We start from the raw sequence: 25,630 nt of genomic DNA, 5'->3' as shown, positions 1-25,630 counted from the left end.
TGAATAAGGTTTTTTTCCTCTGTAGTATGAACTGTATTTGAACCCCCAATAATAGTGAAATTCATGCATTTTCTGTACAAAGGTATATCAAATAGGGGCGTTAAAAATCTTAAATATAAAAGTTGATGCTTTGATTCTTTTATGCAAATAATGAACAAAATGAAGCTTTTATTTTGAAGGGACAAAAAGTTATATAGAATGGACCGGATGTTACTGACATGCAGAGAGACCAGTTCAACAGCATTAACTGCAGCATTAATTAGACAAAATGAGGATAAGAAAGCAAAGAAAAAAATCCCACATCACATTGTTGTTGTTTTTTCTGCCCGTTTTTTATTTTATATTTTTGGGAGTAACATGATGAAACAGCTGGACAGCGAAAGCGTCAAGAGTTTGACTCTTATACATTCACACAGCAAACTGCACAACACTGCAACAGCATGAAACACGACCATAAAAACAAACAGAAAGCCTCTACATCAAAATGCTGGCAATAAATAGACTGATCTTATTAAATTTATATTCAATACTCTTCTGTACAGATGGGCTGTGAATTACAATACATCAACTGAACAATCCTCTTTAGGAAGAGCAACACGGCTGCACACAGAAATCATGTCAACAGAGAAAGGAACAAAGGGGCCGGTGACATCCATCTGTCAGGACGCACGCACACATACGATTGGTGACCATGCAGAGGATTGAGAGGATGCCTACGTGAGGCAACAAAAAAAATGAGTACAGTACATCTTTCTCTTTCCCCTCCACATTATTTTTACGCACTCGCACAAAATCACTCAAAGGAGCACGGGAGCACACAAAGAATACATGGAATGTGATCCTGCACTGGAGGGAGACAAGAGAAGGAAAGTGAAAGGAAGTGGAGGCCTATTCCTCCAGGGTACGGAAACCGTTCTGCATGTCCTCCAGCAGCTGGGCGTAATCGGCCTTTATTTTGGCCTCGCCGTCCTTCACGGGGTCCTAAAAACACACATATATGTGTAAAAGAAACTGCAGAAAAAAACTAAACATACAGTATATACATTTAGAGTTATATATTGGACACACAAATAGAGAAGTTTTGGCCCATAAAACTGACTAAAACTTTTTCAAATACTTACCGTTTAGCACCATTCTGTTAGGGTAAACTAACTATATACCCAGAAACACAAATGGAATCTCATTTTGAAGATGTTTTCTAACAAACCTTGAATTTCATTGAGCTGATCCTGTAGAGGATTTCTCCCATGTGCTCTCTGATCATGGCCCAGGTGATCTTATTGTCACTCTGAGCTGTGGTCTCCACCGCATGCCGTGCCATGTCATAAAAGGCTATCATGTTGGACAGTATGCCCACCGTCTTGTAGAAAGGGCAAAACCTGGGAAGAAGAATTAAATGACCATAAAGTGATACAGTAATACTGTTTATTAGATGAATTCCTCCAAAATATACAGGTTTAATTTTCACAAAGAATCAAAAACCTTAATCTGATTAGTAAAGCGGTGGAGTACCTGCCATGTCGGCTGTAATTTACCTGTCATACGGAGTGTAGCCGTTCTGCTGCAGGAAGTCGTCTTTAATCAATTTTGCAACCTCCAGAGTGATTTTATCAGTTTCTGCTAATGAAGCCTGTCAGGGTGATAAATATAGGTTTATTTATAGAAAATGTGGGATTCTTTTTTTAACCCTTTGTCAGGATGTTTGTGTCAACCGCTCACTTGCCTTTCCCACAAGCTGCACAATCTCAGCCAGGTCCTCCTCCTCCTGAAGGATCTCCTTCGCCTTGGTGCGCAGGGGCACAAACTCAGGGAAGTGCTTGTCGTAGTACTCATCCAGAGCCCGGGTGTATTTACTGTAGCTGATCAGCCAGTTGACCGAAGGGAAGTGCTTCCTCTGAGCCAGTTTTTTATCCAGACCCCAGAAGACCTGAAGGAACGAAGTCAAAGTCAGCTTTATTGTCAAATGTACTGCATACACAAGACATAGAGCACAGATGAAATTCCTTTCCTCTCGCCCCACAGTGCAAGCAGCTGATAAAATAATAAAATAAAATAGATAAAATGACAGTAATAATAATAAGAATAACAGCAATCTAAACGGTGCAAAAGAGCAATGAGATGCTTAAAGTGACAGTTTAAAGTGACAACAGTGCTAAGAACAGTAAGTAGATGAGTCAGTGATGGCAGTCTTTGGTGAAGATGATGTTCTGAACAGGTGTGAACGTTTTTCAGTGTGAGTTTGTAGCAGGGAGTGGTGGGGGCAGAGGGGGTAGGACAGGGGGGGGGAGTTGAGCTTCCTTATTGCCTGGTGGAGGAAACTGTCCTTGAGTCTGCTGGTTCTGGGCTGGAGACTTTGCGGTCTCCTCCCTGATGGCAGCAGGAGGAAGTGTCTCTGGGATGGGTGGGAGGGGTCCCCTGCAGTCCTCATGGCTTTGCGGGTGAGGCGGAGTGATAAATGTCCGAGAGGCCAGCGAGAGGGACACTGATGATCTTCTCAGCTGTTTTCACAATGTGCTGCAGAGTCTTCCGGCAGGACGTGGTGCAGGCTCTGTAACACACAGTGGTGCAGCTGGTCAGGATGCTCTCGATGGCGCCCCTGTAGAAAAGTCTGCCTGATGGGGGGGAGGCGCTCTGGCCCTCTTGAGTTTGCGGAGGAAGTACAGGCGTTGTTGGGCTTTCTTGGCCAGGGATGCAATGTTGTGGTTCCAAGACAGGTCGTCAGAGATGTGCACCCCCAGGAACTTGGTGCAGCTCACCCTTTCCACAGCAGCACCATTGACGATCAGTGGAGCGTGCTGGGTGGGAGTTCTCCTGAAGTCCACAACCATCTCCTTTGTCTTCTCCACATTCAGGTGGAGATTGCTGTCTTTGCACCACAGAGCCAGCCTGCTCACCTCACTTCTGTAGGTGGTCTCATTGTTGTTGTTGATGAGACCCACCACTGTTGTGTGATCCACAAACTTGATGAAGAGGTTGGAGCTTGATGTTGGGGTGCAGTCTTGAGTCAGCAGAGGGAAGAGAAGGGGGCTCAGCACACATCCTTGGGGGACCCCTGTGTTAATTGTGATGGTGCTGCAGGTGTTGTTGCAGACACGAACTCCCTGTGGTCTCCCTGTCAGAAAGTCCAGCAGCCAGTTACACAGGGAGGTGTTGAGTCCAAGTTGGTCCAGCTTGTGGATGACGGTATTGAAGGCGGAGCTGAAGTCGATGAACAGCATTCTGACATGAGAATCTTTTGTTTCCAGGCGGGTGAGGGCTGAATGGAGGGCTGTGGAGATGGCATCATCGGTTGATCAGTTAGACCGATATGCAAACTGGTAACTGGTAGGGATCCAGAGTGGGGGGGGGGGGGGGTAGACTTGATGTGATGCATGACTAGCCGCTCAAAGCACTTCATGAGAATGGGGGTGAGAGCAATCGGGTGGTAGTCGTTATCGCAGGAGGGAGATGTCGAAGAACACATCCGCCACAAAATAGACTAAACCAAACATAAATGTTAAGCGCATCAGCCGGACGAGAACTTTACCTGAACAATACCGAGTGTGGCTGAGGTAACTGGATCAGAGAAGTCACCACCAGGAGGCGAAACACTGCAAAGAAACAGTTTTATTGTAAAACAAGAAGAAAAACAGGGATATGTAAAGTCTCCCTCTAGTGGCAGAAGGCTACTTACGCTCCAACGATGCTGACGCTTCCCTCCCTTTCAGGGTTTCCCAGACATTTCACTCGTCCCGCACGCTCATAAAAGGAGGCAAGTCGGGCACCCAGGTAGGCAGGATAACCGCTGTCTGTGTGCAGATTAAAAAAAAGCATTTGCACCTATGAGTCACTGCTTTAAACACTCATATGCTTGGATTAGACAAAAAGCCTCCATTTAAACTTCAATCCAGTGCATATAAAATAAAAATAAAAACATTAAAAAAATAAAAATTGAACCATTTTATGACAATAAAACCTCAACGGTTTTGTCAAAGAAATGATGCGATTAGAAGGATTTCAGAGCTTTCAAAGGTGAAAACACAAAAAAAGGAGGTAATCTAATATCAATTTGTAGTACTTCAGGACACAATTAGAAAACCGTTTTTGCCAATTCAATCTGTTTTCAACAATGTTGGCAGAAAGTGTGATATAAATGTCCTGAGAACTCAAATAAACAAATGCATTTAAAAAAGTGATCTAGTCTATATAGCATATGATAATATAAATCCCTAATGGACAGAATAATTTATAGGAACAACAAAAGTTTACCTTTTTACTGTAAAGTCGTTACAAATGCTAACTCACCAGCAGGCATTTCAGCCAAACGTCCGGAAATCTCCCTGAGAGCCTCGGCCCAACGGGAAGTGGAGTCAGCCATCATGCTCACATTGTATCCCATGTCTCTGAAATACTCAGATAGTGTAATTCCTGTCGAAAAAAGACATTTATGAGATCTGGTGACGAGATTGAGATTAACGAAAGCACTCGTTGTTTATTCCTCAATGCTTAGCCATGATGAAAGGTAGATTCAGTGCAGCTTACCTGTATAGATGGAGGCCTCTCTAGCAGCAACAGGCATGTTGGAGGTATTGGCCACCAGCGCCGTTCTCTTCATGATGCTCTCAGTCTTTCCGTCCACTTCCATCGTCAGCTGATGAGGATAAAAAAGGCCGTCAGCCGATCCAGGAAGCAGTTGGAGTTTCGTCACAGCTCCTGGAAACTCACCTCTGGGAAGTCTCGCAGTACTTCAGACATTTCATTTCCACGCTCTCCACAGCCCACGTAGATGATGACGTCACTGTTTGAGTACTTGGACAGAGACTGAGAGATGACCGTCTTCCCACAGCCGAAAGCTCCTGGGATGGCGGTGGTTCCTCCTTGCACGCAGCTTCACACAGAAAAAAAACCCCGACGCTATGTTTTGCAAAGTTTTTGGATGAAAAGGTTAAAGGGAGGACGCAAGACTCACGGGAAAAGGGCATCCAGCACTCTTTGCCCTGTCAGCAGCGGGTGATTGGAAGGCAGCTTCTCCGTGACAGGTCGCACCTGTCTGACAGGCCACACCTGCACCATGGTGAATTTCTCCTTCACACCCTCAAACTCCAGCTCCATCACCACATCCTGACGCAGAAGGACACAGCGTCAACACAGGACAACAGCTGTCCGAAAGCGCGGCCGCAGCGGGAGGCCGTCAAACTCACGCTGATGTCGTAGTTTCCGGGCGGAGCCACGTAGGTCACCGTGCCTCGGTTCTTTGGAGGGAGCATGATTTTGTGCTTTATGAGCGAGTTTTCAAACACCATACCATAGATGTCCCCTCCTGTAATGTGACTGCCGACCTAACGGGAAAGACAATGATAAAAGAAATTAAACTTCATTTAAAAAAAAGATGATCATCATATCAAGCTGGCACCGGCTTATACCCGCAGGCTCTTGATGGGGGTAAACTCCCACTTGGAGTCTCGGTTGAGGGCTCCAATGTTCACTCCTCTGGGGATGTAGATGCTCTGTGTGATATCATTGATGTCCTTCAGGGGTCGCTGGATCCCGTCAAAAATGGATCCCATAATTCCTGGGCCCAGCTCCACGGAGAGAGGTTTTCCAGTCCGGAGCACGGGGTCTCCCACCGACACACCAGCTGAAGCGGTAGTCAGGAAAACCCACCAACGTTTCATGGAGCAACACTTCATAGCGTGAGCTTGTTATGAGGGATTTTAAAAAGCTTTATCGTCAAAAGTGTCCTATAGCAGCAATCGTCTCAACGGGCCTTTCCACAGTAAGGATACACGTCTCCTCGTAGACCTGAATGGTGGCCATGTCTCCCTCCAGCCTGATGATCTCTCCCACCAGCTCACTGTGGCCGACACGGACCAGCTCGTACATGGCAGCTCCGGCCATGGCCGTGGCTGTCACCACTGAAAACACAAACGGAAGACAATCACACTAAACCACATGTTTACATGACAGTATTCGCCGCTTACGTACAGATAGTGGACCCTTCCCTTTGTTTGTGACACCAGCAGACTCATTAAAGACCCACTGAAAAATGTGTTTTTGACACGTTCTTAAAATTGCATTTCTGAGTATTTCTGAATAATCATAAAAAGATCGTATTGCTTGCCATCTTTATTGCACCACTAATGTTAGGTTAGGGAGTTGTAAGCGAGCAGGAGAGTGTAAACAGAGAGCTCTCAACAATGAGGGGAGGGAGTGTGGCTTCTACACGCCAACGTCCACAACTGCCGCTCTGCAAATACTATGTCCTAGAAAACGGACATGGCATAAAGGGCATAAATGGCATAATCATAATTATAAGACCACTGAAAACACTTTTAAAATAAACTTCAAAAGATGATCTTTAATGGTCTAGCAACCAAATTTTGTAAAAAAAAAAGAAAAGAACTGGTTGTTTTTCTGTTTGAGATGTAATATGCTGGAAGTAGGGAAAATATGTTGTTGCATGTTTACTGGCAACAGGAAGAATATAATTGCTCATAAAAGGCAAACTCGGTTGTATAAAGTATTGTGAATTCATGTGAGTTCTGCTACTGACATTTAACCAACACAATCAATCCAATACAATCAGATTCTTCAATCTTTCTTTAAAAAAAAGTCTGTCTTTCAAAATAAATTAGACTTCAGCTACAAAAATCAACACAAATACAACAAAGTTTTAATTTAGACTTGCTAAAATGTTATTTTTGCTTAATATTATTATGACAGAAATTGTGTATTTTTATGTTTATTTCTCCTGTGAGAAACATATTTTCATGCGTGTGTTTTTGTGCACATGACCAAGGCCGACCTGGTCCAGAGACGCCATGAACGTATCCAAACTCGCTCTCTCTGTACTCATCCCTGATTTTCGGCAGCTTGGACATGTCCATCTTTACGGGTTAGCAGTCCAACTGGAAGAAGAGAAGAAAAGAAAAGCGTGAGGAACTCAGTGAAACATAAAAAGACCTTGAGATTTATGCTCCAGCTGAATCACAAGTTCAATGATTCAACAATGATTCTGGGAAGTATTAGCTGTTATAATAGTAAACAAGTGTATTTCCCTTCTTTTAAAGCAAGTAATACATAAATTAAAATAAAAATATATATATTTGTTTGACACTAGTAAGCCTCAATTATTGCTTCTTTCTCTAAAACAAAGATTGCCATTACTCCTCATTTCTCAAGGGTAAACAATCTGTCATCTCATCCTTCAGATTTGCACACATCTGACTCTACTAGTGCAAAACATTCAATCAAAATATTCATTTATAACTGCAAATTGCCTTTCTATTTAACCATTTCCACCCCTGCTACTAACCAAAAATGTATCTGCCTGCGTGCTAGGTTATGTTGTGTAGAAGCTTTGCGCTTGAAGCTCCTGCTGTCATTTTTTGGTGTCCTCTTCCCCCATAGAGATGAAGGCAAACAGCATGCAGAAGTCCCAGCAGATTTAGAAAATATTGCAACACGGTCCTCCAACCTTTATTTTTATTCTATTTTTTTAAATAAACTTTATTAACAATATATTGCACATACAAAATACCAAACACAAAACTCCACTGTGTGCAAAATACAATCTTCACGTTTGTTTATTTTTATTCTCTGCGTGTCCTTTTTTGCCCTTCCCCCGGATGTAGAAATCTTCCTGTTTGCGCTCAAAACAAGTGTGCTTTAGTAAAGCAACCATCTAGTGGCCAAGGGAGGAACTGCAGAACGAAATTCATTAAAACGTTTTTGGCTTTTTAGCTGTTATTTTTTTTTAACGTTGGCTTTTTTATGGGTTTTTAAGCAACATAATGTGAATTGTTAGAAATTAAGGTTTATTGGTAGGCATTAGAGTGATGAAACCAACATCTCCAATAAATCGTTTATTTTAAAAAGGCATTATGGCATCTCAATATTACAAAATACGCTTTTATAATAATGACATTAGAATATAATAACTGAACATTTTATTACAACTTCTGATGAAGTTTCGGACGCTTGGTCATATGATCGTAGCACATGACTGAATGGCATAACTCTATCTTTAAGGAAGTGGAAAAGCGGCATGGTGCAAAACTGGGAAGTACAAAGAAAAAAATGAGTGTGAAAATATATATGTGGAAAAAATGTGGAATAGGTATCCCACCTACCCACAGACAGAGCACGAGCCACCAAAGATTATTTCAGTTTACAGATAATGATCGTTTGAGACGGCAGTAAAGATCTTCGATGAACTGCTTCTCACTCTTTTCGAAAAATCGAAAAAGAAAAAAGGGGGGACGAGTTTGTGGATGAGCCAGAACACTTTAAGTAGCATAACTGGAGGTTCCTAATCTGGTTTGAGAGGCAGCAGATGCCCTGAGAACAAAAACAAGCAACAACAAAAAATGTTGCATGTTCGTGAGATGACCAAGCAAACCCCCCTGACGGGCTGATGCTAACTGCAGACCCCGTGAGCCCAGATAAGATATATGAGGAATGTTGTTTTTAAAAGACAAAACCTTTAATACCGTTAAGGAAGACGTAACGACAGATGAGTGAGGTTGGCAGTCCGATTAAGATAGCTACGGATTTGTACCGATACTAGTGTCAATGCTAAGAGAGATTTCTTTGACATTGAAAAACTAGCTAGCTTAAGTTAATATTGATTTATTGTTGCTAAATCGCGCGTATATTTACATTTCTGGAATTAAACATTTATCCATCACAATGTAGAAAACGTAAGATGGCTGGGAAGGGAAGTCTGTTTCGTGGAAACGACTGTTCATTCGGCCTGGTTCCGAAATTGCAATAATTTTTACCGCAACACAAGAAAGCTTGCTAAGTAAGCGCTTTTCATTTCCAGCTCGCGAGCAAATCGCCGTTAAAAACAACTAAACACGGTGGGATAATAAATGGTCCTACCGTCTGGTCGTAAGGTGTCCGTTCCCTGTCTTTCCTCGAACGAGAAAACGCAAGATTGTGCGGTGCGTGACAGGAGGCTGAGGTCAGCTGACTTCATTCACTCGCGCAGCTTCAGTTTTACTGCTGGGCCCTTGCAACTGCCGCCATTTTGGGTCTACCCAGGGATTTCTGCAAAGATCGTTAGAGAGAGTGATCGACCACACCACAAATGTTGCGAACCCACTTGATATTGTTTGTGTAATCGTCGTGGTAATTTAAAAATGAGTCTTAATTAAGTTTTAGTTAAAAAAAAGAAAATATGGAGATTTTGAAAACATTGGGATATTTTTTGTCATTAAAAGAAGACTTAATTTAGCTTCTAAAATATAGAACTAATAGAATTATACCAGAACAAATGCAAGTTCGGAAAAGCAGTATAATACAACCTTTTAAGGTAAACAGATAAGTATAATTAAAAACAAAATAAAAGATAAAATAATAATTTAAATACAGTTTAGGCTGAAACCACAAAGTGTAACTTTTTTCATTCTTTTTATTGCAACATAAGAACTTTAAAAAATAAATTAATAATGGCAATCAACAATAAGTCAATGTACAGAAAATAAACAAACAATGGGACACAATGTACAGACAGGATAAAAAAATATTTTTAAAATAAAAAGAAATCGAGATAAAAGAAAAAGTATGCAATTGAACTTGAAATAAAACGTTTTCATATTAATTAAATTATTTATGCGATATTTCGTGCCGTTTGTTTAAAGAAACATGTATCGACAGGTAGTCAGTCAACTATCGTAGATCATTGACCATCTACTCATGTGAGTCGTGTTGAAATAACATTAACGATGCTTAATCCAGTTTGTCTACGTAAACCGTTATTGATTACTTAACTCAAATCAACTATTCATTTACTCAGGCTCATTGACACATCTTTTATGACAGAAACCAACTATAATCCTGAAAGGCAAAATTCAGGAAAAATTATTGAGTCTGCATAATGGCGTTTGTGCGCATGCGGGGGTCAGAGTTGACGCTCACAATCGTGGTAGAAGTGTGGCGGTTAAGCTAACTTTAATTGCCGCAACTAGCTACATGTGGAGAGTAAAACGGGAGGCATCCCGAATACCAACTCTTTTAATAGACATAGCTTATACCTGACTGAACGATAGACCTTACTCGAAAATAGGGGACACCATTTGTTTAAAATGAAAGGGTGAGTGTAGTATTTTAGGTCACAAAAATGTAGCGTAGCAATACTAGCACGACTAAAGTTTCTTGACTGTGTTGGGGAGAAGATGAGGGGACGACGGGGCTAGTTATTGTGCCAAGCTACTTAATTTTCGTATTTATCTAAAAGTTTATATATATTGAAGAAAAAAATTTATACTTGAAAAACACTGTCAGTACTGTTACTTTTGCTCCTCGCCGCTTTCGGCTCATTTGTGGCTTAAAAGCTAAGCTAACCAGCTAGCTGCTAGTACTGAGCTGAGTCAGTAAACTCAGTTTAGCTAACCTTAGTAGATATACCAAGGATATCTCTGGTTGTGCTTGTGAATACATTTAATTTAATTACGTTGTGTATAATTTCTTTTAATTATTCAACCATTATCGTGATAAATAAGCCCATGTCTGTGCTTTGTGTCAAAAGTTCATAATGATAGCATAGCAGCCATAACAGCAACTTTAGGAGCTTGGCTCAACTGGATCTGTCAAAGTACCGCCGCCAGTTATGCAGCAGCACTCTGCGTTTTTTGAAAATGTGCGTCTGGATACCTTCTCAATTTATACGTAGTTGAGTAATAATACGCATTTCAGACTCAGACGTTACTGTACATAGTACTTGGAAATGCAACACACGTGTCTGTCCGCTGTTTGTGGACACTTGGCTGTCCTATTTATACTTCTTGAAACGCATCAAAAGGTCAAGTTGACTTTTGTATTAGGACTATTTTTTCTTTTAATGTAAGTTTTGAACATAAAATTAATTTATTTTAATCTTAGTAACGCTGAAGCTTTTAAAGTTTAACATGGTTTCTCTTTTTAGATGGAAAATATTATTTTAAAACATTTTCTTTTGGAAATATTTTTGTAATTCTTAAAGCTGTGAATAATCAGTAGACGTTCATGACAAATATTCTATTTGACTTAGTATTTTTTCCATGATATTTTAGTATTTTCTTTGCTTTTGCATTTACCTTTGTTTAAATAATGTAAAATATGAATGCATCGAATGCCAAAAAATAGAGGAAATAATGAGGAAATGTTGAATGAAGAGTGATTTCTTTGTGTTCAGTTGTTGCGCAAATCAGTTCTTTTTTTTTAACTTCAATTTCAGTATTTTACCATTTTTTGTTGTAGTAAGGAAACATTTAACTTTTGTACTTTTTGTTAAAATACAGGCTTTTGATCAAGTGGTAAAAAAAGTTGAAAAAAAAGTATTACATATTTTATCCTTTAAACTGAATAGGGATGAAACTTCATTAATTAAATTGGAATTATTTCTTTATTGATATTTTTTTGGCTTTGTATAATATAAAATAAATTACTTTAATAAAAGCCATTTTTGGCTTTGGTGAGTCAAAAATTGCATTTTTATAATGTACATAAAATAATATACGGTATGTACTTATTTTACCAAAGCCTCTTTATTTGTCCAGCATTCTAAACAGTATAACTTTTAAACTACGTAACTTATTCAGTTGATCTAATTTTGTAGCTTGTTTAGCTTAGTTGTCCTGTTTGTCTGTGATTTGACCGTTTTGCTCTTGTTCCAGTAGCCGGATCGAGTTGGGGGACGTTACGCCTCACAACATTAAGCAGTTGAAACGGCTGAATCAAGTCATCTTCCCTGTCAGCTACAACGACAAGTTTTACAAAGATGTTCTGGAAGTTGGAGAGCTTGCAAAGCTAGGTGAGAGATGACTCATGTAGTAACTTAACACAACTCAGAACTTAAAACAACATCAAGTCATTGCTGAAGTTTATTTTAAACGGATCATGTGGAGCATGATGCAACTAGAGTATAGGATAAGTGATAAGAATTTATCACTTATCCTTAGATAAGAATTTCAAAATGTATGACTGAATTTGCCAACATGAAATCATTAAAAAAATTAAGGAAAACCAATTAATTATTGGGCATTTGAAACAACCTACAGGTTGTTTCAAAGATGGATGTGGATTCATCTTTAAAAATCGGCACTGTTTTACATCCTTCATAACATTTATGCTCTGCATTGGAAATTAAAGCACAGATGTTGTTGTTGTTGTAAGGGTACAAGCAAGTTATTGGATTCTTAAATAGTCAATGGACTTGACATGGTATTTTTAACATCATATTTTGATATTTTCTTTGCTTTTGCCTTTGTTTAAACAATTATAAATTAAGATAATGGTAAACGAATGCATCTAATTCAGTTTTGACAATTAGAAATATAAAAATACAATATTTAAAAAAGGATTGGAGGCAAAGTTAGCTCAGCAGTTAAGCTATAAATAAGCAAAAAGCAATCCAGTTTAGCAAATATTTCTATACAACAACCAGCTAGAAATCCTTTTTATCTCTCTAAGACCTCAGTTCAACTCCTGAACAGAATCCCAAAAAATTACAGTTGGATAATTTTAAAAAAGTGCTTTTCTTATTAAAGAAAATTCTGATGCATACAGAAAAAAAATAGAAGAAATTTAAAAGTAGTTAATGTCTTGTTTTGATAATTTAACTCTTAACGCTAGATTTGTTGTGGTGACGCCTAAATAACATGCTCTGTGACATACCTTAAATCTTGGACCGTTTACCTGATCGACATGAATTGGCCGATTCTGATGTGGAGAAAAGCAGCTTTTTATATCGGCTTTGCACCGAGACGCAATACTTTAGTCGGTTTTGTACCGATATCGGCGCAAGTCTTTTTTCTCCGCAATAGAATCGGCTGATTTCCATTGATTGCGTAAGCACTTCACCACTGTAAAGTGTTTCAAATCAGCATGACACTGCTTTTCCCTGCTTCGGAAACTGCCGGAATAGCATTATTTACGTCAACAGTTAAAGAGTTAGGATAGTCAAAATAATGTATAGAAGGGTTAAGGTAAGAAATCCCTTTCATTCTGTAAGGATCTCTTTTTATTTCTTGCAGCATACTTTAACGACATTGCAGTTGGGGCTGTGTGCTGCAGAGTGGATCACTCTCAGAACCAGAAAAGACTGTACATCATGACACTTGGGTGTCTAGCCCCCTACCGTAGACTCGGAATTGGTAAATTATGTTTATTTTCTGCCGAATAGATTCTGGGGGAATTTAATGATGCCTTGTTTTTAAAATGTTGCTCTGTTTTGCCGCAGGTACAAAGATGCTGAACCATGTGCTAAACATATGCGAGAAGGATGGCACATTTGACAACATTTACCTGTAAGTATTTTTATCCAAAGCATTTAGAGTTTCATTTTTTTATATTTTTAATTAAACTTATATTTGTATACATCTTTAATTTGATTTTTTTTCTTTTTGGTGTATTTTGAATGGATTTGTTGGATATTTTTTTCAATTATTTTATTGATATTTAAACTAACAAAATGTTTGCTCTCCTCTCTTGTTTCCCAGTCACGTGCAAATCAGCAATGAATCAGCCATTGACTTTTACCAGAAGTTTGGCTTTGAGATCATCGAGACAAAAAAGAATTACTACAAAAGGATAGAGCCAGCAGATGCCCATGTGTTGCAGAAGAGTCTGCGCTCCCCATGTGCACAACCCAGCGGAGAGCTTCAGAAGACCGAGTAGGGGCACAAGATTGTGAAAGACCCAAATGTGCCCTCCAGCACAGAAACAGAACTGTGACAAACGCCCCGTGGCCAAAGCATATAAAAGTTTCTTCAAAGGACACAAAAAGACAACACATTTTGATGATAAAAAAATTGCTGCATTTTGTTTCAAAGGCAACTTCTCCTTATTTTACTTCTCCCCTTTCTCATAGGGAATTATAAATTCCAACAAGCTCAGTATCCTAAATTACCCCCAATGGCAAAGGCCAAAACCAGGCAGATGTAGATGAATTGGAGGATAAGAATGTGATGTTTCAAATCATAATGTTTTGTTCGAGTAGTTTTTATGCAGTTAAAACCTGAAAAAGGACATGTCTTCAATGAAAGGTTATTATAAGGGGTGACATTTTTTGCTTTGAAAGATCTAGTCATAGCTGACCAGCTTGGAGTGGTAATTGGAATTGTTCCCTGAATGAAACGAGTTTTATTTGAATGGGATTTGAGTTTGGCAAGTTTATCTCCACTATGGAAGTCCAGAAATGTCTCCAGAGTATTGACGTACGTAAGGTGGAACGGTTTATCGGAGGTGATGTGTTGGCACCATTTAGTTTTTCAGATTATGTTGGGTTTTGGTCTGTTAATTTAATTCCCTTCAACTGTTTTTATTTTTTGCATTGGGAAGAAAAAGGGTTTTGAGGTTCTCCTGGGTGCACTACTAATTGATGGAACAAAAATATTTATTTAGACTTGAAATTTTCAAATATGAATTCAAAATGAGTTGATTGGCTAAACAGATTGGATTTAGGCTTCTGGGGTGGTAATTTACCGAGTGTAATTGTGAAAACCTAAACAAAGGGTTCAGAAAGAAAAATGGAACCACTTTTTGTGCACATGTAGCCATTTTACCAAAAAGTGTAATCGGTTAATTTCTCTCTTTAAGGTCACCTGAACCAATTAAAATTTGGTGACATTTCTTACAGGTGTTACCCAGAGGAAGCTCCAACCCTCTGCATGATAGGAGAGATGTCTTCTCCATTGTAGTATACAGCATGTTTTCTTTTCTTTGACAAATTTTATCTTTTCTGGAGCTCTATATTGTAAGACTTTTTAACGTCTAAATAAATTACTATTTGCAGTATGTTCTTTTATTTATTTTTTTTGCCTCGTGTTTATGTCAAACATGTTGGAAATGTACAGTTCTGCCTATAATCTCAGTGGCTGTGGGTGCATTTTGTCTTAAACACCCATTGACTGAGCTTAGCTGTTCTATGATTGGCTGGGATCTGAAATTCAAGAATCCTATTGGCTAATATCTACGCAAAGCCCACCCCTTTCTGCACGGGTTTGGATTGTTTTGAGAGATGAGTTGAGGGCTCTGCTAGCTAATAGTTAGCTACAAATGTCTAAGTACTTTTTTGACCCAGCATTCTTCAAAATGCCACAACGAAAGGTTAGAAGAAACTGCTTTCTATTTACAATGTTTTAAGATAGCGTACGTAAATCACACCCCGGTTTATGTGAATAGTAAAGTAGTTTATGCTGTGCTAAGCTAGTTTTTGGCTAACAGTAAGCTAGCTGCCTAGCTAGGTATGTGCTAGATGGATAAATTCTTCCTTTTAGGCGATATGTAATCTTTTACTATCGACACTTCAATTTAAATGTAAAACCAATTAGTACAAGTGCAATTTATCTAGTTTGCACTATTATAAACTTAAATTTAGGGTTATTAGCTCGAGGGTGACTATTGCTAGGTTAATGTGCTGTAGTTGTTTAGCATAGTAGTAGTAGTCTGTTTATATTTCACTCATTTATTTTAAGGACATGTTGGGAATTTTTGTTTGCAGGACGGGTGCAGCAGGGGTTCAAGGTCCAGCTGTTGAATGTGTTGCACGGTCGCTATTCATGAGGGCAACTGTTAGGACTGGATGCCAGAGATGACCGAAACACAAACACGACTTGGTCATAAACCAAAGTAAGAAAGGTCTTCTTCATATGTGTCTTTTACCGAGGTATTAGAATTGGACATGGGGTTAGTAAATATGTCTATTTTCTTTTTAATTGTAAATGTTCGTTATTGTAAATCGTTTGTTTCTTAGAAGGAAGAAAAACAAAGAATCTCACAATGCAGGTAAAAAAAATATATCCCTCTCTTCAGCGTTACATTACATTATTACAGAAAAATCAATTCCAACTGAATGAAAACATTTGATTTCTAAATGTTTGTGTTTGCAGATGAAAGACACAGAAAGGAGAAAATTAATGCTGGTATTAATCGTATTGGAAACCTCTTGCCTTGTTGCCAGTCACTTAAACAGGTAAGAAATAGTCCACTTTTACCCCTTGTTAAAGACCCACTCTGAGGAAAATAGAATTTTTTGTCATGATTAAGGACATTCATAAAAAATATTAAGCTTAAGAAAATGGAAGAGTGCGTGGCACAACAGTCCCGTCTACAAGTCAGAGGTGAATTTATCCCCTGCCTCTCTGCAGAAACTATGTCCTTGAAAACGACATAGAATTTTAGGATGTTGTCTAAAAACGGCATACATTTTTACAAAAGCTCAAAAGATGATCGAGTGGGACTTTGACAACCAGAATTCCATTTTTTTTTTGATGAGTTATTTAAAAAAAAAATTTTGTTTCATCTACAGAGTAAGAACATGATATTGGATCAAGCTTTTCGCTACATCACTGAACTGAAGAAGCAAAATGATGCAATGCTACTGGAAGGTGGAGATAAAGCCCAAGGTATAGTTTTCATATCGAGGACTTTGTTGTTGTAGTTCATGTTAATAACCTTCCTTGTTCTTGCTAGCAATATAAAATGTACTTTTTACTTTTATAATATATAATACAGTCAGTTTTGAAAAGAGTTTACAAAATTATTCTAACATCAGCCACTGTGTTTTTTATGTAGTGGCTATAAAATGGTAGGGAGGTATTTACACAACACATTTTTGATGATAATATAATTTTTTTTCATAAATGAAATATATTTCAAAAAAATCCAGTTGTAGCCAAGATGTTTTGTATTGCATTGATTGATGATGGTGTCTGTTTGTGCAGCGGAAGAGATTCGTCGACTGAGGCGTCAGTTGGAGGAACTGAGGAAGAAGAGTGCTCACTACATCGACCTTCTCAAAGCTCATGATATAGATTTTTTAGAGGACCCTACTATTCACTGGAAAGGCAAGCAGCGCTGTGCCAAATTGACGAAAGTGACCCCCACTCACAAGCTCCATAAAGGGATTGTTGTCTATTCCAATGGCAACGCAATGTGCCTACCAGGAAAACAGACTGGTCTCAGAAAGCACCCGTCTGAAACATTAATTGTACAGCCAGCAGTTGAGGCCAGATTGAGGGTTAATGGAACTCTGCTGCAAGTCGACGCATCTTCTTCCACTCCTGCACTTCTCCCTGGATCAGCTGCCACACCCACTCAGTCTACTCCAGGTTTGAGAGTGATAGAGCAATGTGTGGTTGAGGGAGCAACTGGAGGCCCCACTCTACCACCTTCTGTGTCTTACATCACTCTCCAGATCCCTGCTGCCACCACGGCTCTGCCACAGCAAACGCAGCCTGCTGCCCTTCAGACTCTTTCTATAGCAGCTACTTCAGCCCCTCAGCTTCCCGTTGAAAGCCCTGCACTGCTTACACCATTGCAGACGGTTACTTCAGAGGTTTGCTCTTCAGCAACACAGGACACTTCCATCAGGACTGTAGGTTACTCTGCTGTTCCAAGCAGCCAGGCTCTTCTTAGGACAGGGGCTGCAGGCAGCACCCAGACTACATGGACAACATTGCAGATGGCAGGAAATACAGTGCAACCAGTCTGTCAGAGTCTAACATTTCCAGAGGTCAGTGCTAACACCAAGGCTGTCCAGCAGGTGACTGCATGTCCAGCGAATGGCAATCCATCAGTTCATCCCATTCAGATTCAAATGCAGCGAATACAGCAAGCACCCATCACAGCTCACCCTCAAGCACAGTCTTTTCCAAAAACACCACAATCGCAAGCAGCTGTTCTAAACCAGGCGCAGTCTCAATCTGTTCTATCCCCCCAACCTCAATGCGCTCTTCTTCCCCAGTCAGCCATAGTACCACAGCCAGCAGTGATCGCTCATCCAGCTGTTGTGTCACAGGTCCAGCCTACTGTTCTTCAACCAGCTTCAGTTGTCCCTCATCCTCCAGCGACTCTTATACCGCAGCCACAGCCTCTCCCTCAACCAACCTTGGTGCAGCAGCCACAGGCCACAGTTCTCCCTCTTCTCCAAACCATGCAGGTGCTGCAGGTCAATCCTTCTGGATCACCAGCATCTCGAGTAACGGCATCTCAAAACACAAACAATGCAAGTGTTGTAATCCTGCAGCAGGCGGGTGCTTGTCCTTCCCAGCCAGTTCTCAGAGACGACTTGAATAATCAAACGCCATGTCAACACATAGTTATCATCCAAGCACCTAATCAGGCTCCGTCTGGAACCCAGAATCCTCAAATCGGCATTGCGCCGACTGCTGTACCTGCTGCCTCCACTCAAACATCCACAATCAGCAGCTCTGCATCTACCACTACCCTACCGAGCGTTGGAGGAAAGCAACTTGTGCACATTCTGCCTCGTCCTGCCCAGCCTCAGGCCACCCAGACTTCCTCTTCTCTGCCTGTTTCTACAACCCCACAGACCATCACTGTTAATGGTCAGGTATTTGCCCTGCAGCCCATGAAGTGTTCTGACAAAGCTAGCTCCCAGAGTGGGCAAGGTACCCTCCAACTTGTCCAGCCAACCACCACTGAGGAACCAACTACTAATGTGGCTCTTAAAAGTTTAGGCGCCCTTTGCAGTCTCAACCAGAGCATCTCTCAGGGTCTTCCTCTTAGCATTTCTAGCCAAAGCAGTTGTCAGCTTCCACCGGCTTCCTTAGCAGTAGTGCAGCAGAAGCAACAACCAAAGCCTCTTGCTGCAGCGCCAAGTTCTGGATCTGGACATCAACAACCTCCCCAAAAGCTACAGGTCTCTTGTATGAAGCCTGTCACACCAGGGATTGTGGGTATTTCCCCAAAGCCTTCTGGAAAGAGACTTCGTACAGCTTTAAATGCAAAGAGAGCAACAGCTAAAAGGACTAAACCTGTTAAGAGAAAAGAGCTTAATCAGGCACAGCTGTGTGTCGCAGGAGAGTCCCAAGCGGCTCAGACTGCAAAACCTGAAGTTATACAGTCCACTGCTCTCAAAGTAACTGACAATTTATCCGTATCTACAACAGTTTCCACAACTAGTAGTAGCAGGGAAGCTGTTACTTTAGCTCAGAACACAATAGTGTGCAGCTCATCAGAAAATGTGGTTATATTGAGCCCATCTCCTCCACATGAGAAAAGTTCTGTCACTTCATCTCAGAGTGACTCAACATTTACTCAAAAAGACATCAGTACCATCAAAACTACAGCTACCACTGTTAGTGCAACATTAGTCAGGACTTCAGGGAGTGAGACTATAGCATTTCAGAGTGAAACACCTGTTTGTTCTACCGCTAACTTGGCTGCCAACAAACTCTCTGTTCCAGACAGTAAACAGGTCACTGCCAGTGCAGCAGTTTGCACATTACAGCACGAGTCAGCCACCACCACTCCTGTTTCGAAACAAAACAGTTCAGTAGATACTTCTGCAGCTGCTGGTGCGGCTGGGTGCACATCTGCTGCAGATTCAGTCGCGTGTTCGACTCCTGTCTCTGTGACTGGTCTTACAGCAACTGCTTCTATTTATTTAAATCCAACTACCCTAACAGTGTATCCATGTCCGTCTCAAGGATCTGAAGTCCCCGATCCAGTAACATGTGCTAAACCTCAGTCCACCACTTGTTCCTCTGGGTCTACAGGGGCAGGATTGTCATCTTCGGCCTCATTGTGCTCTGCTGCCCACAGCACTGTTACTGCCTCAGCAACAAATGCAGAGTTTAGGAAGAGGTCCACTGCTCCAAGAGCGCCATTACAGCAAGATGAGGAGACTATACCCACCCCACCATGCCGACCTGATGAAGTGAAGCTACCGCTGGCCAATAGAAGTGAAAGAGAAAGTCATGCAGGGAGACTGTCTTCTACTGTAGAGAAAGACGTTTTGGCTCCAGTGACTTCTGCTATTCCTAAAAAAGACTTTGCCCTGTCTGAACAGCTGTACACTAACTTGGATGAACAGGCTATTGAACATCCCATGTCGTCCAACAGACAGACAGATTCTCCCCTGTCCACGGGCTCTGGAGGTGGCAGAGTGTTCTCTGTGGCATCAATGCTTCCCCAGGGCCACAGTCTTGGTGCCTCAACAAGCTCCTTTGGTCCATTTACATTCACTTCTGAGCAGGCTGAAATGCTGGCTTTGGCTATATTGGAGCAGGACAACTCTGGGAAGAGGACTAGTGGATGCTCTGGGGACAACACCTCTTCAACAACCCCCACCACAGTCTCATGGGATCCAACTAAAACTCTCTCAACGTCTACCAGCAAAGAACAGAGTTTAGGTGAGCAGCAGACTAAAACAAATAAATCTGTGGATCCAGGAATAAATAAACCTGTTGCTGACATGCATGTCAGGGGACAGATCATAGAGGGGGCTGTCGGCGTGCCAAATGGTGGTAGACATCTACAAAATGTTGCATACTCACACTCACCATCTCTCCCTCAAGCCCAGACCCAAAGTTCATCCCAGAGTGAAACTGGAGCTAGTCTTAGCATTAACAATCTGATCAGATCCAGCCATCAGGGCTATCCTGGCTCTCCTAGTATTCTTGGCCATCAGGGTTCAGTTCCATCTCCTCTGGCAACCACGGCCCACATATCCCAACCCATAAACAACGCCATATCGCCATGTTCAGGGGCTTCCCAGGACAATGAATACAAAAAAAATACTTTAATGAGAGCACAGCCTGGAGTGGGCATGGTCGAGCGGCAGGTGAAGATCATATCAAAGCGGCAGGCCCAAGAAGAGGTCATGTTAAACACTGGGAAAAGGCCAAAGCCTTGCCCTCCTCCTGGCAATGCAGTAAATCACATTGATGGGAAAGCGTCAGACCACAATCAGATGATGGGCCAGCTGCCATCCACTTCAGCCGCTGTCACGCCGAGGATTATTTCAGAAAGTGGAGGCCCGCTTTTCTCCTCAAATCCATTCACAAGTCCCTCAGGTCGTCCCGCGGACGGCCACTGTCCCCCGCAAGGATCTGCTGACCAGAGCCAGTCAGTACTTCATGTGGCTCAGAGTCATCCACAGCACACAGGAAACCAGCAGAGTCAACACCTGGGAGGGAACCTTTACGTGAAACAGCAGCATGAACAGCAAAGACACCATCTGTATCATTTGCAACACCAGCTGACACAACCAGACCCTGCACAGCGCCTCTCACTACACCAGAGGGTGCTACAGCAGCAAGAGCAGCAGCAGCAGCACGTCCAGAAAAAGCGGGGAATCGTACGAGGCAATCAGACTGGCTCACCGGCTGGCCTGCAGCAGCAGCAGCAGAAGCAACATCATCTGGAAAAGTCTGGAGTCGCGCAGCACTCGCATCAACAGCAGCAACAGATTCAGCATCAACAGCACGCGCAGACGCAGCAACTGCAACAGCAGTCACACCAACAATCACAACAGCATCAACAACCAACCCAACACCAACAGCCTCCTCAACACCAGCAGCACCAGCCGCAGGGACACCAACAAGCTCCTCAAGCGCAGCATCAGCAGCACCAACAACAACAACAGCAGCAGCAGCAGAACTCCCACTCCAGACACTCGCAGCACCTGCAGCAGCAGATCCAGCAGCAGCAGCAGCAGCAGCACTTCAGACACCAAGAGAAGAGCTGTGAAGTCCAAGCAGCTGGATCCAGGGCCCACCACAGCAGCCACCTGGCTCAGCAGGAACACCTGAAGGTTGGTTGTGCCTAAACTACATTTTTAAATGATATACCCTCTAAATCCCTCTCCATAAAATAATTTAAAAGAAAGTTTATAACCTAAAACCGTACTTATCAGAAATCATTTGGGACTTGCACATAATTTCATTTTAGTAGAGAAATATTTGTAGTTTTCTGAATTGTTTTGATCAAACACTTCATTTTTAAATAACTTATCAGGTCAGAATCAACCAGTTCAGCTTTCTTTTTTACATAGATTTTTTGATAATTCATAATTAATATTTCCAACCTGGTTTTGAACACATCTTTTATTAGACTTTAATCAAATAGTTTGTCTTTTTCATTGTACTTTTGTGTTAATGGTGTACATTTGAACTTTGTGCTTCCTCAGCCCGGCCAGGACCATAATGCTTTGCAGAGGATGATGAATTCCAGGAGCCTGGAGCAGCAGCTTATTTCTTCTCCCAGCAATCCCGTGTCCCGTTCATCTGATCTGGCCTGTGCTTCATCTCGCCAGGAGCGCCATCGCGTGTCCAACTACTCCGCCGAGGCACTCATTGGTAAAACATCCACAAGCGGTGAGCAGCAGCGAATGGCTCTCCATCTTCAGCCTGGTCGCAGCGGCAGTCAGGAGCAGCCAGACCTCCGCGGTTACTTGGACACATCCAGAGGGAAGACCAGCATCCCCCACAATCCTCAGAACCGCCTTCCATCTGACCATCAAGGCCCCACTGATGTTCAGCGTGTTTCTGAGTGTCCGCCCTTTAAGGTTATGGGGGCTGGAGGAACACATCAGCTTGGTGGTTTTGAGGCCCAGGTGTCTCGTGGGAATGAGATGGCATCCAAGTCTGTTCCCCCCTCCCAGAGAGGCCCTCAAGGGCAACAGCAAGGGGGCTTCAGGATGAGTGTTGGGCCTGCGGGAGATGGCAGAAATCGTGGTGGCTACAACGGGTCTCATCTCGGGACGCAGGGAATTCAAGTTGGAGCGACGGCGCCACGTGAGCAGGAAAGCTGTCATCAGAGCTTTATGCAGAGCCTCCTGTCCCCCCACCTTCCTGAGCAGACCAACCACCAACGAACAGTGCAGTGCTGTCCGCCTGTTAGCATGGAGTATAGCTGTGTGCCCGGAAGCTCTTCAAGAGACATTCAGGCCAAGGCTTCCAGCCCCAGCGTTCCCCACTCTCAGAAGGCTCCAGGTATGCGGCTTGCAGAGGGCCACAAAGGCCACATTCCTCAGGTCAGTGGTAATTTGCACGCTGGACCAGGTGTGCGAGCAGGTCTCCCCCACCCTTCAGCCCCGCACAGCAGCTCTGAACCCGGCCGATCCTCGGCTTCTTCCAGACCGCTCACCGCTGTCAGCCAGCAATCTCGCCATATCACCAGGGACACTCAGTCTACCAAACCCAGACCTGGGGAGAGGCTTCGATCGGCTCCTCTCAGATCCACCAACCCCTTTGAGCCAGAAAGCCACCTCCCTCTGCCTTCTGGGGGCGGGGTGCTGCTGAGTCGTTCTCAATCTGGAGGAGAAGCACGCCGCAGCACTATTGTACGTTTTATGCCGGATGGAGCACAGGTTCCCAGCGACAACAATTTAGTTGCTGACCAACATTTAGCACAAAACTTTGGTTTCCCACTCATACATGAAGGAGTCATGAATCCTCCGCCCCCCATCAATGCAAACTCCACTTTCATCCCTCCTGTGAGCCAGTCAAACACCTCCCGGACACCATCTCTTCTCCCGGTGGAGCCCCAAAACACTCTACCTTCTTTCTATCCCTCCTATTCTCCGGCTGCTCACCCTAGCCTCTCCAGCGACGTCACTCTGCAGTACTTTCCTAACCAAATGTTTACAAGTCCAAGTGCTGACAAGGGCAGCGCTCCTCCACTCAACAACCGCTTCAGCTCCATCCTCTCCCCACCCCGCCCTGTTGGCTTTGCTCAGGCCAGCTTCCCTTTGCTTCCAGACATCCCCCCCATGCCCATTGCCAATTCTTCCTCCATCACCCCTCACATCTCCAACTTCAGTTTCACCTCTCTGTTTCCTGAAATTGCCTCTGGCGTGTCCACCGATGGCTCGGCCATGCCGATGTCTCCTCTGCTGTCTCTGTCCAACACCTCCTCTGCTGATTCCAGCAAGCAGCCCAATCGCCCGGCTCATAACATCAGTCACATTCTGGGCCATGACGGCAGCTCAGCCATATGAGACCTGCTCCTCTGTCAGAAATTAAGGGATTCCTTTACATGAAAAAAGCAGGTGAACTTGATGCAGCTTTTTAATTAAAAATATGTAGTTTAATGTGACTAAAAAGTAATTTTTTTTCTAAGGAGAAAAAATATATGTTGAATTGTTGGTTATAAACCAACAAGTAATAAAGATGAAGGTTTAGAACATTTTTGGTATGGTCATCTGAAAGCCTGCTGCACAGTTGCTAATGTAAATTTACTAACTTATCAGGTCGTACTGTACAGAATCATTTTCCCCCCAAGAGCTATTTTGTAAATACCAATGTTTCATATGAAATGTGTTAGATTGTGTATCTATTTGTAAATACAAATTTGATTGATAAAGTTTATAAGGAGACTTTTTCTTATACCTGGTGGATTGTTTTTGTCCAGATAAAAAAACATGCATAAGTTAATTCTTATGAAGCAGTAGTGACATTCTCTCAAACACTCAGATGGGCTTTACATGTTATTGCAGCAACACAAAAATAAACAAAATACATAACCAGTCAGCTAAAGAAACCATAAGATTATGAAAAGATTATATACTATCCTAATATAACAGCTGAAAAATGATTCTTTGGTAGATCAGATATTGCTTCCAGAGAAATTCCCTTAAATTGGTTTATAAAAGATGAAAGCTATAAAATGACTTTGCAAATACATGCTAGCAAAAAGAACATAAGCCATGTTTAATTTCTATTTAGGTATACACAAACATACAGTATTATTTCAAAGAAACGCCAAAAAAATAATAATTTACTTGCAATCTAACAGAGAAATAAAGGATGCCTGACATATCTCTTTTCAGTTTAAAATTTAATTTAATACAATATATAGCTTTTACTTGACATATATTTGTCAATAAAAAAGTAGTGTCACAAAAATATGTCTTGATTTCTACTAATCCTCCAGTCTTGCTGCATATCTAACCTTGATTTTCTGACAAGATTACAAAAAATAACATGGAGGTTATCAAAAACACAATACATCAATTAACCCCTTGTGCTATCTTAGAAGACCCCACCCTTACATTGACATGTTATCTCTACCATGACAAAGGTGGATAAAGGTGGAAATATTTCATGTAATCCATGGACACCAGTGAAGATCACAAATCATTGAAGAAAAAAGGCTCAGAGCACTGTCTAGTGGGTCTAGATGACCCAACTCCCAATGTGTGCAAAGTGCCTAAGATTGCACAAGGGTTAAGTTATTCCTATGAACATAAAAGATAAGGGTTGTTTTTTTTTGGGGGGTGGGGTTAAAAGATTTTTGCTCACAGATCAAGTAAACACTGAAAAATGTCAAAACACAGACATTTTTTTTTCCGAAAAAGATAAAAATAATACATACCTTTTTCTTGCTTTTAAATTTTGTTAGCCATTATACTGCCTAAAATGTCATCAGACTGCAACCAAGTCACTAAATAAAACAATGACAATTACATTTTAATAAGATTACTTATAGTGTAATGGGATTACTTGACATCGATTAATTTAGCTATTCAAAACAATTTAGGTTAGTTAAAATGTTACCCAATTTGTAATCCGATTATTATCGGATGGTCTGGTTGTCAATTTGTTTGTAATATTCATAGCATTTGGAATGAAATAGAATCGAATAAATATGCAATACAATAGAAATTTTATTACATGCTAGAGGTCCAAATGCTTACACAATAAAAAAAAGCATTTTATTAAAGGATGCAGAACCACACAAACATTGATGTGTCGATACTAACAAAAATCTGATATTGTGGAAACTCCCATTTTCAAGTAATAGGAGTTATGCTTTGTTTCGTAAAGACTTTAAGCACAGATTTGCTTTTATTTTTCCTTTTTTTTAACTTGATTGTTTTTTTGTTTTGTCTCCAAGAGTTTTTAGTAAAATCAGA

General features: G+C 41.6%; 3 protein-coding genes across 4 annotated transcripts; 2 read left to right on the top strand and 1 right to left on the bottom strand.

Moving 5' to 3' along the window:
- Window positions 1–310: 310 nt before the first annotated feature.
- Window positions 311–9,044, bottom strand: atp6v1a (ATPase H+ transporting V1 subunit A). The gene is made up of 15 exons (XM_023950213.1): window positions 8,866–9,044; window positions 6,785–6,887; window positions 5,766–5,894; window positions 5,403–5,617; window positions 5,181–5,318; window positions 4,949–5,100; window positions 4,705–4,867; window positions 4,522–4,630; window positions 4,285–4,407; window positions 3,674–3,788; window positions 3,527–3,590; window positions 1,724–1,927; window positions 1,536–1,630; window positions 1,208–1,379; window positions 311–981 (listed from the first exon to the last, which is right to left on the bottom strand). Exons 2-15 carry the CDS (start codon window positions 6,864–6,866, stop codon window positions 889–891), a joined length of 1,854 nt encoding a protein of 617 aa, XP_023805981.1. The 5' UTR covers window positions 6,867–6,887; window positions 8,866–9,044; the 3' UTR covers window positions 311–888.
- An 845-nt stretch (window positions 9,045–9,889) lies between these two features.
- naa50 (N(alpha)-acetyltransferase 50, NatE catalytic subunit) lies at window positions 9,890–14,774 on the top strand. Of its 2 annotated transcripts, none has more exons than XM_011488941.3 (5): window positions 9,890–10,078; window positions 11,643–11,776; window positions 12,999–13,118; window positions 13,205–13,271; window positions 13,464–14,774. In XM_011488941.3, exons 1-5 carry the CDS (start codon window positions 10,071–10,073, stop codon window positions 13,639–13,641), a joined length of 507 nt encoding a protein of 168 aa, XP_011487243.1. In that variant the 5' UTR covers window positions 9,890–10,070; the 3' UTR covers window positions 13,642–14,774. The 2 variants fall into 2 exon arrangements, with proteins under 2 accessions (XP_011487243.1, XP_004081108.1); XM_004081060.3 differs by having other exon boundaries at window positions 9,891–10,078; window positions 11,640–11,776.
- Window positions 14,775–14,912: 138 nt separating this feature from the next.
- usf3 (upstream transcription factor family member 3) lies at window positions 14,913–24,103 on the top strand. The gene is made up of 7 exons (XM_011488939.3): window positions 14,913–15,072; window positions 15,467–15,594; window positions 15,719–15,750; window positions 15,855–15,937; window positions 16,274–16,370; window positions 16,689–21,526; window positions 21,902–24,103. Exons 2-7 carry the CDS (start codon window positions 15,548–15,550, stop codon window positions 23,711–23,713), a joined length of 6,909 nt encoding a protein of 2,302 aa, XP_011487241.1. The 5' UTR covers window positions 14,913–15,072; window positions 15,467–15,547; the 3' UTR covers window positions 23,714–24,103.
- The last annotated feature ends 1,527 nt before the right edge of the window (window positions 24,104–25,630 follow it).

This window comes from Oryzias latipes, chromosome 20, assembly GCF_002234675.1.
Source record: "Oryzias latipes chromosome 20, ASM223467v1".
Classification (NCBI taxonomy): Eukaryota; Metazoa; Chordata; class Actinopteri; order Beloniformes; family Adrianichthyidae; genus Oryzias; species Oryzias latipes.
Note: the sequence above shows the minus strand (reverse complement) of the source record. Positions and strands in the feature narration are given on the sequence as shown.

What these genes read in the sequence shown, in the direction of transcription:
- atp6v1a (XM_023950213.1), bottom strand. Translation starts at nt 6,866, where the DNA reads ATGGACATGTCCAAGCTGCCGAAAATCAGGGATGAGTACAGAGAGAGC. An exon ending in TTTGGCTGAAATGCCTGCTG is followed by an intron (nt 3,789 to 4,284) that starts GTGAGTTAGCAT and finishes ATCTGCACACAG; the next exon opens with ACAGCGGTTATCCTGCCTAC. An exon ending in GGCTACACTCCGTATGACAG is followed by an intron (nt 1,380 to 1,535) that starts GTAAATTACAGC and finishes TCTTCTTCCCAG; the next exon opens with GTTTTGCCCTTTCTACAAGA.
- naa50 (XM_004081060.3), top strand. An exon ending in TGGAGAGCTTGCAAAGCTAG is followed by an intron (nt 11,777 to 12,998) that starts GTGAGAGATGAC and finishes TATTTCTTGCAG; the next exon opens with CATACTTTAACGACATTGCA. An exon ending in CTACCGTAGACTCGGAATTG is followed by an intron (nt 13,119 to 13,204) that starts GTAAATTATGTT and finishes GTTTTGCCGCAG; the next exon opens with GTACAAAGATGCTGAACCAT.
- usf3 (XM_011488939.3), top strand. Translation starts at nt 15,548, where the DNA reads ATGCCAGAGATGACCGAAACACAAACACGACTTGGTCATAAACCAAA. An exon ending in CGACTTGGTCATAAACCAAA is followed by an intron (nt 15,595 to 15,718) that starts GTAAGAAAGGTC and finishes TTTGTTTCTTAG; the next exon opens with AAGGAAGAAAAACAAAGAAT. An exon ending in GTTGCCAGTCACTTAAACAG is followed by an intron (nt 15,938 to 16,273) that starts GTAAGAAATAGT and finishes TTTCATCTACAG; the next exon opens with AGTAAGAACATGATATTGGA.